The 15,831-nt window shown below is 39.6% G+C and overlaps 1 protein-coding gene across 1 annotated transcript in view; it reads right to left on the minus strand.

Moving 5' to 3' along the window:
* The window catches only part of LOC117811180 (low-density lipoprotein receptor-related protein 1-like), a 131,500-nt gene that overhangs the window by 100,318 nt on the left and 15,351 nt on the right, over positions 1–15,831 (minus strand). Inside the window, exon 2 of the mRNA XM_034681281.1 lies at positions 8,544–8,666. Coding sequence (XP_034537172.1) covers positions 8,544–8,666 — 123 coding nt within the window. The remainder of the gene's footprint in view (positions 1–8,543; positions 8,667–15,831) is intronic.

The following is a 15,831-nucleotide window of genomic DNA, read 5'->3' on the forward strand; positions in this document are numbered from 1 at the left end:
AACACGAGACAGGGGAATACAACAATGTACTAACATGTACAACACAAAATATAATAACAGTAATAATAGCAATGACAAGGGTAAAATATAATAAAATAAAATAAAATAAAATAAAATAGAATAAAGTAAAGTAAAGTAAAAATAAAATAAAATATGAACTATCACAGATATATACACACTATGTACACTTCTATCTGATAAATAGATAAGGTAAGTTATTGCACGATAAAAATTGCACCAGGATATTTAAAAACAAACATACACAGTGTGAAGAACAGTGCGATTCAGATGGATACAGTAGTTATTTATCCTTTCAATCACACATCAATAACATCACCCGGACTGCCTACTTCCATCTTTGTAACATCAATCGTCTTTGCCCCTCCCTCACCCCCCACACTGCCGCCATCCTTGTCCACAGCCTTGTCACTTCCCGTCTGGACTACTGCAACTCTCTCCTTCTCGGCCTCCCTCACAAATCCCTCCATAAACTCCAACTGGTCCAGAATTCAGCTGCCCGTATCATTACCCGAACCCCCTCCATCCACCACATCACTCCTGTCCTCCAACAGCTCCACTGGCTCCCTGTTCAGTTCCGCATTCAGTTCAAAGTCCTTCTGTTGACATTCAAGACCATCCACAACCTCGCCCCCCCATATCTGTCCGACCTCCTCCATGTTCCCACTCCCTCCCGCTCCCTCAGATCCTCTTCCTCCATACACCTGTCTGTCCCCTCCGCCCGTCTCACCACTATGGGGAGCCGAGCCTTCAGCCGCTCTGCTCCCCGTCTCTGGAACTCATTGCCACCTCAACTCAGAAACACAGATTCTTTCCCCCATTTCAAATCACAACTCAAAACATATCTGTTCAAAACCGCTTAATCCGTCTGACTCCAATTGCACTGTTATTTTGTTATTGTTTCTATTTTTTTCTTACCCCTTGTTAGTTTATATTGTTTTCATTTTTGACTCTGATTTTGTTTCCTTTAATGTGAATTCGTGTATGTATATATTTATATCTGTGCGGTGTCCTTGAGTGCCGAGAAAGGCGCCTTTAAATAAAATGTATTATTATTATTATTATTATTATTATTATTATTATTATTATTATTATTAGTATTATTATTATCATTATTATTATTATTATTATTTGTGAATGTGCCAATTCACATAGTAACTTCCAGTCAACATTATGTTGGCAGAATTTGCAAAAAAGCATGTCATCTGACACATAGAAGTCATTCTGGAACTGTTCAGCTCTGTATTTTGGAGTAGGAGATGAGTTTTGTAGTTTTTTTTGCAGACTTAGCCGGTGTTTCTGGCGGCCGCTTCGACGTGTTGTTTATTTCAGGAGGGGGCGGGTGAGTGTTTGTGAGGAGATGCACGGCTGGTGCAATGAATGAGCGGTCCCCGGAAACATTTCTCCAGACAAGCGTTCCTTCTCCTCATGATGACAGCATTTCGGTCACATTATGTCAATTTCCGCGATATTCTGCGTTTAACAGTAGATTTCATTTTTATTGGCCAATTCTAAAAATCCTGTCCGTGATTCTGTGAAATTATAGTGCCCTACTGATGAAGTTGAAGCTGAAATAACATATAGCCTTAACCTTTTCCTTTTCTATAGTTGATATAGATTAATCATGCAAATTAATGAAAGTGTTTTCAGAATGTTGCTCTCTTGAACAAACTTAAACATTAAAAGAGTCAACATATCAGCACAAATCAGCATATATACACTCACAGCCATACATCTGTATTGAGCCTTATACATCAGCCTGATAATGTCAACCAACCAATATATCTGTCAAGATCTAATTATCAAACAGCTCTAGATTGTTCCTCAGCTCAGCAATGACTCAGCCTTTTATTTATTATTTTTTTTATCATTGCCAGGTTTTAAATTCCCTAAATAAATTTTTTTTTGTCCCCTCCCTTATAAGCATTATTTTAGCCAGAACAGGTGACTGTTTTATAGAAGCTTTACTGTAAACTGTAAACTGTAAACTGTAAACGTATGCTCAACAATCTAAAGCCTCTTCAATGTATGAGCTCCTGGAAAGTTCTAAAATTATGAGGCCTTATTTATCACCCAGTTTTCCATACTTATTAGGCAGCAAAAAACAATAAGGTGATCGCATGACACTTTTTGTAGTCCATGTTTGGTAGATTGTAGTTTTTACCCACCATTCACAACTCCATATATACACCTTTCCTAGACCCCGGGACATTTCCCATTGAGGTTGAGAGTGTTTAGAAAAGACAGGGTGATAAAATGTTTACTTATTTTCAGCTAACCCTTTAACAGTTAAAGCTACAGTCATGGGCTTGTTACATCTACTTTAACTGGAGTTCTTACTACTCTCTGATTCAATAAATTTAATTTATAGCACCGAATATAATAGGATCTATTTTATTAACGGCATTGCAAAAGCCATTCCCTGCCAAAATATGTAGACTTTTTGTGCTGTAACAGGTACAATATCTCATGGAGTATGAGCTGATTTGAGATCAGAGTCGTGCACACTCATGGGCACAAACCTCCTCTTCTGTTGACTTCTTATGTAATGCTTACATGAAAAACCTCAAGTGCTCATGCTGGTAGTGGCTATTGGGGAACAGGCATTGAAAAATATTATTCAGAACAATAAATTGAGTCCATTCTTGTCCATTCGAGAGAAATGTAGAAAGGAAATGGTGGAGATCAGATCATGCGCTCATGCCCTCACACCTGTAGCAGGTTTTTGCAGGCACAGGGTGCTGCACAGCGACAGACTCTTTCATGTTGAGCAGAGGTTGTTTCCTTTGACATGTTGATGGCTATCTGGACCGGGTGGAGGCTGCCTTTAGCAGACAGTAGCAGGATCAAACAGGTCACCTCCTCTTCCCTATCTGAAGAGTGTAACCATTGGCTCTGGGTCAATTGTCTGCTGAATGACACCATTTATCAAATATAAACTGAACAAAAAGCCTCTTCATGTTACACTACAACTGCTGGGGATCTGATTTCTGAGCTAGTAGATCAAAGATCAAGTCGGCCGTATTTCATTCTTCCTATCTTTTTTTGATAGAAGCCAGAGACATGCACGTTTCATCATGACAGATGATGTTTTCCACTCTGAAAGTGGCTGTTACAGGAGAGCGTTGTCTCTTAAAAAGTTAATAGCAGCCTAGGTGGGAACTCTGTAAAACTGCCCTTATTACAGGCCAGAGGCAGGAGACGTCACTGCAGCGTTACACACTTCCTTGGTACACTCACTGTACATGAGAATATTTAACGACCCCAGTAAAGTCTGCAGCCTGAGGAGATTGCAGCTCTACAACATCCTCCACCCTACCTGAAGGCTATGGGGCAGATAAATGATTTCCACATTTATCTCCATTGCTTTCATTGTTCATTGATTGGGAACGCGATCAAAGACCTACACAGAGGTCATATGCCCAGACAACCATTTTGTTTTTGTTTTACTCTTTCAGTATCCCTCTATGCCAGTCTGACCCAGCACCTCGGGGTACAAAGAACTACATTGTGGGGGTTACACAGCAGGGAAAAGCAGCTGCACTGGACAGTGGCTGACTTCCCTGGCAATAGCCAAAGCACTAACAAAGGCCACTGTGAAGCCCCGTCCACATGAGTGAATAAATCAACCTCTCTCATGCATCGTTCAATCAGATGCATCTGCAAAAGTGCTTTCACAAAGAGCACATTTATCACAACAATAAAACTGAAAGTGTGCCTGGATATGGGTGGTGTACACAAAGCCCTGTTCACAGCACAGTTGAGACAGGTCAGAAAAATGCATTTTGCACTTTTATTCATACACGTGTGTTGTACAATAGTATAAATGATGGGCAAGAAAAACACAAATCAACCGTAATTAACAGGGTTGAGATTAGGCATGTGCCAGTTACCAGGTCCAAGGTATGCCGCAGTTTTAGAAAGTTACGGTTTCAAAACTTACTTTTTAAAAGTTGTGTCTATGTCTGGGTAAACTGGCCTATAACCATTTGACCATAGCAATTCATAACAGGCACAGGTATGTGAAGATTAACCTGCAAGGAGGCCCAATACTGGTGGTGCTAGCTCTGCTAGTGTTAGTCACACTTGGCAAACCAATTTGACAAAGTTTACCCCCCAACTCCAACCATGCAAACCCATGTTTAGCAATGTTAAATCAAGTGTGCTCAATAAGAACTGTTTCTCAAGTGTTTTCTTGTCTTGAGAGTGGTCAGGTAGTCAATATTTAAATTTGAAATGACTTGGAAATTAGTTGTTTTGAATCGTCTTAGTCATTTGAGTCGATCTCTCAACTTTTCTGTGGCTCTCAGAAGAAACTCTTGTTGTGGAGTTGTGGACTATCTGAGCAGTGCATTTGGTGCGATACAAGGAGGGAGAATGTACCAATCCAACAAAGTCTACCCCCTGACTCCACAAACCAATGTTTGGCAATATACAGTATATGGGACTAACTCAAAGTCTACACTGTCATAAGCCATTGGTCTGAAATTGCCAGAACAATTCACAGTTGTAATTTAGTCTCTCAGTTCATACTCAGTTCCTAAGGGGTGTTATCAAGTGGTACGGCCCAAAATGGCTATGGAGGCCACAACCAATCATAGCAACAAAGCTTCCTGCATAGACATCTATAGGCTTAAGGGTAGATAGCTATTTCTAACCACCAAACTGTATGGTGCCTGTTTCAAATAATTCTCAATCCTTTTGTTTAAAATGATTTAGTAGCCAACAGGTTGAATGAAAATCCAACCAAATTCAAGATGGGCCTGATACATACAGTATCTCACAAAAGTGAGTACACCCCTCACATTTCTGCAAAAATTTAATCATATCTTTTCATGGGACAACACTGAAGAAATGACAATTTGATATAATGTAAAGTAGTCAGTGTACAGCTTGTATAACAGTGTAAATTTACTGTCCCCTCAAAATAACTCAACACACAGCCATTAATGTCTAAACCACTGGCAACAAAAGTGAGTACACCCCTAAGTGAAAATGTCCAAATTGGGCCCAAAGTGTAAATATTTTGTGTGGCCACCATTATTTTCCAGCACTGCCTTAACCCTCTTGGGCATGGAGTTCACCAGAGCTTCAAAGGTTGTTACTGGAATCCTCTTCCACTCCTCCATGACGACATCATGGATCTGGTGGATGTTAGAGACCTTGCGCTCCTCCACCTTCCGTTTGAGGATGCCCCACAGATGCTCAATAGGGGTTAGGTCTGGAGACATGCTTGGCCACTCCATCACCTTCACCCTCAGCTTCGTTAGCAAGGCAGGGGCCGTCTTGGAGGTGTGTTTGGGGTCGTTATCATGTTGGAATTCTGCTCTGCGGCCCAGTTTTTGAAGGGAGGGGATCATGCTCTGCTTCAGTATGTCACAGTACATGTTGGCATTCATGGTTCCCTCAATGAACTGTAGCTCCCCAGTGCCGGCAGCACTCATGCAGCCCCAGCCCATGACACTCCCACCACCATGCTTGACTGTAGGCAAGACACACTCATCTTTGTACTCCTCACCTGGTTGCCGCCGCCCACGCTTGACACCATTTGAACCAAATAAGTTTATCTTGGTCTCATCAGACCACAAGACATGGTTCCAGTAATCCATGTCCTTAGTCTGCTGTCTTTAGCAAATTGTTTGTGGACTTTCTTGTGCATCATCTTTAGAAGAAATGTGAGGGGTGTACTCACTTTTGTGAGATACTGTATATGCCTAAGCAAATGCAGCATCAACTTGCAAATCACTGGTCTGTTTACTCACATCATTAGAAAATAGCTGTATTTACCATGTGCCTGAATGACAATGATCACACTCTTTACCTCAAATTAACAACAAAGTACTGAAAAAGTTAAAGATAGTATGGAATGGTGTCTCAGTTTGTCCCTCTTAATTACCTTTAACTGTTGTTTATTGAAAGGATTTGGTACAGGTAAAAGAAAAAGGATGGAGTTACTGTTTCTGTCCCATAAAGATACAGGGAAAAGGGGCAGGCTCATGGATGAAGGGGGGGAAAGAGCAGGTTGTGAAAAACAGCAGGCTTCTCAATTGCCCTGGGCGAGTCTCTAATGACTTCCAGACCTCCTCTCATACAGTCACTGCGTCTAGACTGAAGCTCCAGCACTCTACTCTGCCCTTTCTGTCGCTCCAGCTCACTCTCTCCCTAGCCATGCCCATCTCTAAGAAGCAACATGAGCACAATCACACACAGAAAAACACAGTGGCCCCCGTCCACCCGAAGCACTGTGTCCTTTAAGAAAACTACAGGCGTTTCAGTCTGAGAGGCCGACCAAAGACACTGCCGCTTTCATTCTCTCCCCAGGGTTTCTGCCTTGAAGGAACTCAACTCTAATGAAGACTTTAAAAGACGGGCAGATATCTTTTTTTAGATCCTTTTTCTGTATATTTTCTGTTAAAGCTTCATCCACTTGGCTCCGATTGCAGAAGGAAATCACATGAATCAAACAAGATAAACTTTTAAATCCTCTAATTGGGCATGACAGGACTGTGTAAATGCAGAATGACCTCTGTCACTAGCTGGTAAAACATCTCTTTGTTTTCTCTAGCTTGGCTGTGGTTAGCCAAATAAATCTAATAGGTTTCAGTCGGCTAGACCACAACTGCTTTGAGGATGTGTTTGGAAAGCTTAAAAGCTACAGTAGCATATTAACATACCCTTGATGTTACAAAACACGTCTTTGAAGCGTCAACACAGCAGGTTTTAGATCCATGGTTTTACAGTTGTAGACTGCACCTGTTGAATAGTGTTCAAGTCTATTGAATTTAAATAATTTACACAACGCCAAAAGAACATTGTGTGCTCAGACTGGGGGAAGACTTTCTGGTGTTTTTGTGATGAAAAAAAATCAAAGGTGGAGTATATACCTCATTTTGCAGTGATTCGTGGAACTGCTATCTTACTCTGCCATAACAACTTCCATATTTATATCTGAAGATATAAGCAGAGCTACTATTCCCATACTTTCATGGATAATGTGAATTCGTCTACCATATTAATCTGCTACAGAGCTAACTTTTGAGCCTTCCCAAGGTGCCATGGGCCTAACTCAATGCAATATTGGTGAAGGGGGGTGCCCACTCTATAACTTTGTGATGTGCTGGCTCTTGCTCCAATCTCCCATCTATCTCATACTTGGGTGTTGGGAAACATTTGTGAGAAGTTATGTAACTTATCAGTTAAGCATAAATGTTGAGGTGAGGGCGTAATGGGATGGTCTCTTCACTGAGCACGTATCCTTACATTAGAGCAGGGGTTCCCAAAGTGTGGGTCAGGACCCCCTGGAGGGTCGCCAGACACTAGTGGGGGGTTGTTTCTTTTTTTTAAAGTAATCAAAAAATATTATTATAGCCTTTATTTAGTTACTTTGTTTTCTTATGTTTATCTTCTGTTTTGTTTGAACTGTTAATTATTATTATTTCTTTTTTTTTTTGTATTTATCAGAATCAGAATCAGCTTTATTTTCCAGGTATGCTTGAACACACAAGGAATTTGTCTTTGGTAAACTGTGCTCTCTTTGTACAAAGGCATAAGAATAAGGCATACAAATAAAAATAACAATATAATAATACTAACATCAACTATAAACACAAAAGAATAACAAGTAGGCATGACTAATGAGTACAGGGTAAAAATAATATATGATAATAGTGCAGCGGTGAGTAGTGCAAAGATGCTGACGTGAACATGAGGTAGTTTTACATTTAAAAAAAGTATATGTAGGTTATAGTAAAATAATAAAATAAATAAAAATATGGAATTCTGGAATTTATGTATTTTTTCTTCTCTTTGTTGTTTTTGTAATACTCATATATAAATTGTTAACTTAAAAAAATGCAATAAAAAAGTTGAATGACAAAAGTTATCTAAAAATAGTACATTTTACCCTTCATAGTAAAGAATATCGACAAAAATAGAATATAAACTTGAAATAAAACCTTGAAAATAGCAAATGTAATGAGTTTTCTACCTTTCTTTTTGCCAGATGACTCCTAAGTTTAGGGTTAGTGAACAGTTAACTATCAAAAGCATCAGTAGCAGCAGGTTCATTCATAGCAGCACAGGAAACACAGTCACATGCTCATATAGGTAGGCTAATTTTCTGCAGACCAGCTAAATGAAGCCACATTAAATCACTTTGAGGGACAGTAGGGGTCACGAGTCTTTGGCACCTATATTTTGGGGGTCGCGGGCTGAAAAGTTTGGGAACCCCTGCATTAGAGGACAAGAATGTTGTCTTTAGTTAAAATTCATAAGGAAAATGTAGTTTCCCAAACCCACTTGTATTGTATCTTTTATTAAATATTTCAATCGACTCAATCTGCATGCATTTCAACTCATGTTTTCACTTCCAGACTCTTACTGTATCTCCTTCAGTAATCTGGGAGATGCTGAGAAGCCACAGTTAACTCCAGTGTAAAAGCAATATGCAGCAGAATCATGAAAATCAGGGATCACAATTTAACACATTTCTTGACTTCATAATTCAGTATTTTTTAAACACTTACAAACATCAGGCTCCTCATCAGAGCCGTCTGGACAGTCCTTTTCTCGATCGCAGCGCCATCCCTTAGAGATGCACGTTACCCCGTCTTTACACACAAACTGCTTGGGGCTGCAGGTCTTTGGGGCTGGAAAGAGACAAAGAAAAAAGTGATTTAATTAAAAGATTTCTGAGCAGAAAAAAGCTCCTTTTGTGTCAGTGATTTTATTGCCGAGGTCTCATTAGCAAGCAGGGTCTGTTGTGTTCAGAGTCAATAGTGGCCCTCACTGGCCCTAATTAGGCCCTGGAAAGTTGTTACTAGATGGAGGAGGGAGAGGAGGGATAACAAAAACCACAACACACATTCACACAGGACTGGAGAGGCTTTACATAAACCTTCTGCACTTCAATATCCAGGTCAGCGTTCCCAAGCCAACCTCAGTGATGCAACATGTCTGGAGGATATCAAAAGAACATCTTGTTCACTGAATTACCCCCTCCTCCCTTGCCCCCACCCCCCATCATCTATTTCCCCTCCAATCAAAAACTTACAGAGGAAAAACTGTCAACTTCCGCCACAGCCAAACTTAAACCCACACTAATTCAAGTCCTCCACAATGGCACATAAACATTTTGACAACGGACACACACAGGGACACACACAGAGACACACAAACACACACAACATCAACAAAGCTGAGTCACCCTGAGGAATTTAGTAGAAGCTCTTGATGAGGGGAGTTTGATACAAAAGCTTGAAAAAGAAAATCTGGTGTAGCACTTAACTATTTTATATTCTAACTAAAGTGGCTATAGACCTTGCAAAAAAGGGAAAAATCCAAGGTGCAACTGAGAACATTATGTTGTCACTTTAGTACTTGAGATATGCATGATTATTTGAAAATACAAGAGATAACATTAGCCTTATGCCTACAGCTTTTTCTGTAAGATATAAACATTTTGAAGGAAATTGGTGATACAAACTTTTATTTTGTCCTGGCTCTTTATGTCCTTGCCTCTTCGGTTTTTGTTCTGAATAATTAAGTGTCTAATTACCTCATTCACTTAAATCTCCTGCCGAGCTATGATTTAGAGTCACTAGATCTTTTTTTAGAAAGTGAGGGACAAGATCAAAGGAAGGTAAATATAATATTGTTTCATCATATTAATCTTATAACAGAAGTTATCATCTATCTTTAAATTAACCCTCCTGTTATGTTCGTTTCTCGGGAACAGCAATAATGTTCCTGGGTCAACTTGACCCCGGGGATATTTAATCATCCAAAAGTGTCAGAACCTAAAAAAAACCAATACAATTTTTTAAAATCTCATTATTAATTCCATTACTAACCATTCAAATCAATATTTAGTGCATTGGTGTTCTTTAATTCTCACTGATCATAGTTCAATGAGGATAACTCACTCATTTTTCATTTGTATGTTTGTGATTGGGTTGAAATATGTCACACAGTTGCAAAGAAACAATTTGTATTTGACACTTCTGACCCCTTTAAGCCTCCACTTTGACTGCCGGGTCAAGTTGACCCACGAACAGTATCTATGCAATATAAACATGCAGGGGGGGTTGCAAATTGCAAACTTAACTGGTAGTTGGATTAAAATAAATCCATACAAAAACAAAAATTAATTAAATTAAAGTTATTTAAAGAACTGTACGATGAATTTTTCAATGCTGTTATTTTTCCAATAAACTAGGTTACAAACCGCGTCAAATACACAGCTCAGCAAAGGTATTTAATTTAAGCTATTAAATGTGTAACTTACGTTAGCACTACTTATAAAATGTTTGAACACCCACAAGTTGGAAGAAAGGTGTTCTTCTCATCCTGTTACCATTATGTGAATTAATCAGAAATTAGCATCAGCACTTATTCAACAATGTTGAAGTAAGAGATTTGCTTGGTGTCAACAGCTAGCTTAAAATAAGCCCTGATGGTAGCATTTCAAAAGAGATATAATCATAAGATTTCTGCTCTGAAATAAACCCAGCAGGCTAATGACTGAAGGTAGACATAAGTTAGCTAGCTGGCTAGCCAGGTGAGCAAAAATGTTTATTAGGAGAGCTTTGGTGTGACTAAAATTCACAACACTCTTCCAGGCAGTGTCAAGCTAACATATACCAGATAACTTTCTTCCTAAATGCAATAAAAAAGTTGATATTGAAAGTTTATTAAAAAAGTAGCAAACAAGCTAGCCTCTGGAAATATGTTACCAAACAGCGTTACTGGGAATAGCAACTGCAAGTTGTTGAGTATCAAACTGTGATTCCACACACTGGTTCAAAGTAAGCTAACAAACGTCAATAATATATGCATTACTTGCTAACTCTGATTATTCCAAAGGAGCTTTAACTCCTTGACAGGTAACAGAAAAAGGGACATCTGGTAAAAAATATAAGAACAACAGAGGGAGAGTTTACAATAAACATGAGGCCATATCTTGGTCATTTCTTGGTTGAAAGCAGTGGGGGACACGTGGACGCTAAAGGACAAGTTGTTAAAAAACTTGCTGAAAACAGAAGTTTAAGTGTTTGTCTCAATGTGAAGATTTCATCAAAACTATTCATTTGTTGAAACAGCCGATTTAACCAGCTGACATTTCAAAAGAGCAGCCAGCAACCCTGATCTATAATTGGATTTCAGTCTTGGATAGTTCAGTGTGTGAATAATTATTCAAGGCTGTGATAAAACAAACGTTTTTGTATCATTTGAGCTTGGGTTTCTCCCTATGCTTCATGTTTACATTTGGTCTTGTAAAAGGGTATTTTCATAAGCAATGTTTTATCATCACTTAAATGTTACTGGTCTGGGGGTCCCTCTGTCAACACATTTTACACATTTCTGTGTTATTTCACAAAATGTTATGTCTGGAAAAGTGTCAGTATGTCCCTTGAACAGAGATTTCCTTACATAAATCTGCTACATAGGTAAGAATTGAAAGCAGTGAATGGAAATAGTAATGTTATGGTTACTTTTACATTCTTTAGGCATATTGCATGTCGATGAGGACAGGAGGAAGCATGTAGTGGACTGGGGGTGAATGATGGGATGAAGCAGGATAAACAGGATGACTGTATTTACATTTAAACCTAGCCTCCAACTCCAGCAGTGAGGGGAATGGAGCTCAACCCAAATACCATGAATTCAACCTGACATATTGCCGCACACATTGACACACTCCCCGCTTATCCTCCTCTATGTACTGCTGTGATCAGTGTGATCAGTGTGTGTGTGTGTGTGTTTGGGGGGGGGTGTGTGTGAAGAGAGAGGCACCTTTTCCTCTCTCAGAAGTCCCGAGGATTTGAATTATTCATAAAAAGCAACCAGGCTTGTGCTAAAGAATTTCCTCTGTGCTCCTCATCCCTTCGTCTTCTGTGCTTTCGTGCCTGCATGTTTATCTGTTTGTTTGTTTAGTGGTGTCAACAGCAGCTACAGCAGGCAGCTAGTTGTGGTGTGCCTGTCTATTGTTTATTGTTTATTTAGATGCTGACAGAACTGGACTTGTCTGTAACTCGACTTCCAATAATGGCTAGGGGAGGAGTGCGCATCCGCCTCAGACTCGACCACAAGATGCAGCTGACAGAAACATATCAGGGAGCAGTGGAACTAGGTCAGGAGGTTAGCTAGCTGAAGGTGAAGTCAGGCAATGATAAAGGAATACGTAGAATCACCAGATCAGCGAGAGGTGTGGGGGTTACAGAGAAGCAAATAGCAAACAATTTCACAGACACTATTAGAGTGAGACTCATGTCCTCCAAATGACAACTAGACTGCTACATACAAATCATTTAAACACCTATCTTACATGATGATATTGTTATATAGCATTTTGGTAAAGGAAAATCTTCAAATCTTTTCCCCTCCTTGTATATTATTCCCATCGTAAGTATTATGACCTTTTCCTGATTTTCACAAGTCTAAAAAAGAAACCTGAACGCTGAGATTGTAGGCAGCATAAACCTATTTGGTGGTCCAGAAGGCAAGTACAGATGGTCAGTGCATATAATTTCCTTTTATCCTTCCGTTGTATTCACAATTCCTTAACTTGCATTTTTTTTGTTGCTGTCAATAAAGGAGAGATGCCAGAAAAAGCAGAGAGAAATGGGGGAAAATAATAAGATGTCCTTTTCTATCAGGCATCATCTGGGGCAAAATCAGTTTCTATAGTGTCGGCTGTCAGACTGCTTTTAGGACTCTGCAGTTCTCTGATGTCTTAGAGTTTGTATATGCACATTTTTACTATCCAGGTATTGATAATGCAAAGTTTAGTTGACAACCGTCATCCAGCCAAACACTCAGTTTTTCCTGTAGTTATTTGAACTATTGTCTTTCAAACTGCTTCCCAGAACAACAGGTCTCAAATTATTATTTATTTACAGAGGCAGTGATATAGAACTGAACTCATGGGATAAAAGATGGTAATGCTGGGCTACAGAATGACATAAGAGAACCCTCTGGATGAACTGCATCTATATGGGAACAAATGGAGATGGGGGTAGTGGACTACAAGTCCAATGGGGGCAGGGCTCTCACAGCTGGGTTCAGGCCTGAAAATCTGAGAACAGACCAGGCTGAGATACTGAGATGGGATGGAGGAATGTCACACATGGTATCAATGAGCTGCCTGTGTGTTTACCAAAGCGGCGGCTGCGTGAAAATGCTTTGGGTCGTCGTCGTTTTGGCCGGATTACAAATGCACTCGCCTCTGCCCCCGCCGCTGTCTGCAAGTCCTCCATGATGAGCTCAGTCTGGTTTGGAGGAAGAGTCCTCTCCTAAGACAAACACAAGCCTTGCCCCCGGCCACAGCCCCATTTCCTCCGACACCCACAGCTTGGGCTATAAATAAGCTGAAGGCCTGCCCTCTGAGATCAGCCGGGGCACTACAAAGCTTGGGCAGACACCAGTGCCTCATCACACACCACTCAACAGCGGTTAAAGTGAAGGTGGACTTAAAGTACTGTCGACAGAGGTGCTGAAAGGTAGCTTGAGCAGTATGGAATCCAGCCTCAGAGTGTAAGGTAGCACACAAAGAGACCTTCCTTCGACCTATATTTTCAAACACAAAAGCACTCACTGAGCTACCGTTAGACAACACATAATGATAGCATTCAACCCAGTCCCTTAAATCCCCATAGGGAACATGGTGCACTAGTAAAAAGCTGTTGTATAGCATTTTGGAAAACTGCAATTTTAGTAGAGTCTGCCTGGTTAGCAACTTTAAATGCCGACCCTGCAATTTAAGCCTTAACTGTTGCATTGGGTAAAACAAACCAGTGATGTCAGCTAGGAAGTAGTTAATGCTAATGTTAGCAGTTTTCTGTTGGCTGCTTTTTTGTTTGGCTATCAAGTATGGTTTTGTAACTCCAAATAAGGCTTGATGTCTCTGCAGATGACATCATTTTCTCTGCTGTATTTCACAACCTGAAACTCAGGAGAGGGACATGGCCACCATACTAATAAACATACATAAAAAAAAAAAAAATCACATACTCATTCACTAACCCATGCACCATATCCAGGGAGTTTTCTGTAGATGACTAAGTAGTGAGCTCATCCGCACAGTAAAAAAAACCCTATCTGACTTACTTGCCCCGGATAGCTCAATGCTGCTCGGGATTAGGGTTGCAAAATTGAAGGTTGGCTCTTAAAAGGGAACTTAAATAAAGTTGGGGAAAATATATTTTAGCATAATCCTGACTAAAACAACCAGATTTCATGCAAGTACAGATGAATATCTATGCTATTCCTCAATCACATGCACATAGCACACTGCTTACTGCAGGGCTATTGAGACCACGCCCCCTACATGCACTTTTTATTTGCATGTTGAATGGGACTTTGATTGAGGGAGAGGGGCTCTTTTCATTTAACATTTTGAATGGGACTTTGTTGGGATTGCATTTTTGATCATTTTTGAATGGGTTGGGTCGGGGGGATGAGTAATATTTAACTCAACATTCATGTTTTTGTTCTTCAATGAAAGAATTGATTGTTCATTAAAATATGTAACACTTGATAAAGTTCTAATTACAAATAAATCTGTTTTAATTGTCTTATTTTGGATGGATGTCTGCTTATAACAAAACATATTGATGCTTGGGTATGATACCTTTCCATAAAATTACCCTCAATTCCCAATTAATTCCAAGTTAATTCCCATAATTTCCAATTGTGAATATTTCCAAAATTCCCCAGCTTAACTTACCATGGAAATTTACCAGAAATTTTCCGGAAATTATATAATATTCAATAATACATTTGAATAATATGATGAAAACCTGTGTTGCAACAAAGCTTGATTATTAATCTCATGCATACAGACTGTAGTCTCATGCTTGTCATTGTTATGCCATCGTAAATTCCTAACTCTTTTTAATGCACTCTACCATTTTCTATTGCACTGCATTGAATGACAGTATATTACTTGGTTGTCGACCGTTGGTTGCAAGCTACTTCTCACAAAGCAATGTGGAATACAATCAGTCCACTATATAGGGAATAATAATTCTCACTCATAATTTGGACAGCACTTTAAAATGGCAAATCCATTTCTTAGTATACTACAGGTAAACTACAGTGTACATACAGTAAATGGTAAATGGACTTGTACTTATATAGCGCTTTTCTAGTCTTTCTGACTACTCAAGGCGCTTTTACACTACTTGTCACATTCACCCATTCATACCCATTCACTCACTGATGGTAGAGGCTGCTACAGTAAGGGACCATCAGTGTTAGCTAATCTCATTCGTACACATTCACACACCTCTGAACAACAGAGGGAGCAATTCGGGGTTCAGTGTCTTGCTCAAGGACACTTCAGCATGTGACTGCCAGAGCTGGGATCGAACCACCTTCCGATTGATAGACGACCGACTCTACCCACTGAGCCACAGCCGCCACAGTGGGTATGGAATACTAATTTGTGCTTGAGAGAAACACCAAAATGCCATTGACCATGTTTATCATTGTACTTTTGTGTTATAGCATGCTTACATTGTTCCTTAAGCATCCTAAAATTGTGTACTAACTGGTGACCCTAAAAGAAAAGTCAAGTAATCACTAATGTCATTCAAAATTATTCTTCAAAAAACAACAACTGTATCAGTTTTTATGGAGATCCAGTCAAATGCTGTTAAGATAGTAAACAAAAAGAGATTACTAGAGTGGCAGGTAGAGGGACAGACCTTCATTGTCCTCCATAGAGGTATGCTGCTAGCACAGTGCAAATGATTCAATACTCAATGCTGCATATAGTACATTTTGGATGATTCGCTTCAGGTTATATCTGTT

This window comes from Notolabrus celidotus, chromosome 1 (assembly GCF_009762535.1).
Source record: "Notolabrus celidotus isolate fNotCel1 chromosome 1, fNotCel1.pri, whole genome shotgun sequence".
NCBI classification, from domain to species: Eukaryota; Metazoa; Chordata; class Actinopteri; order Labriformes; family Labridae; genus Notolabrus; species Notolabrus celidotus.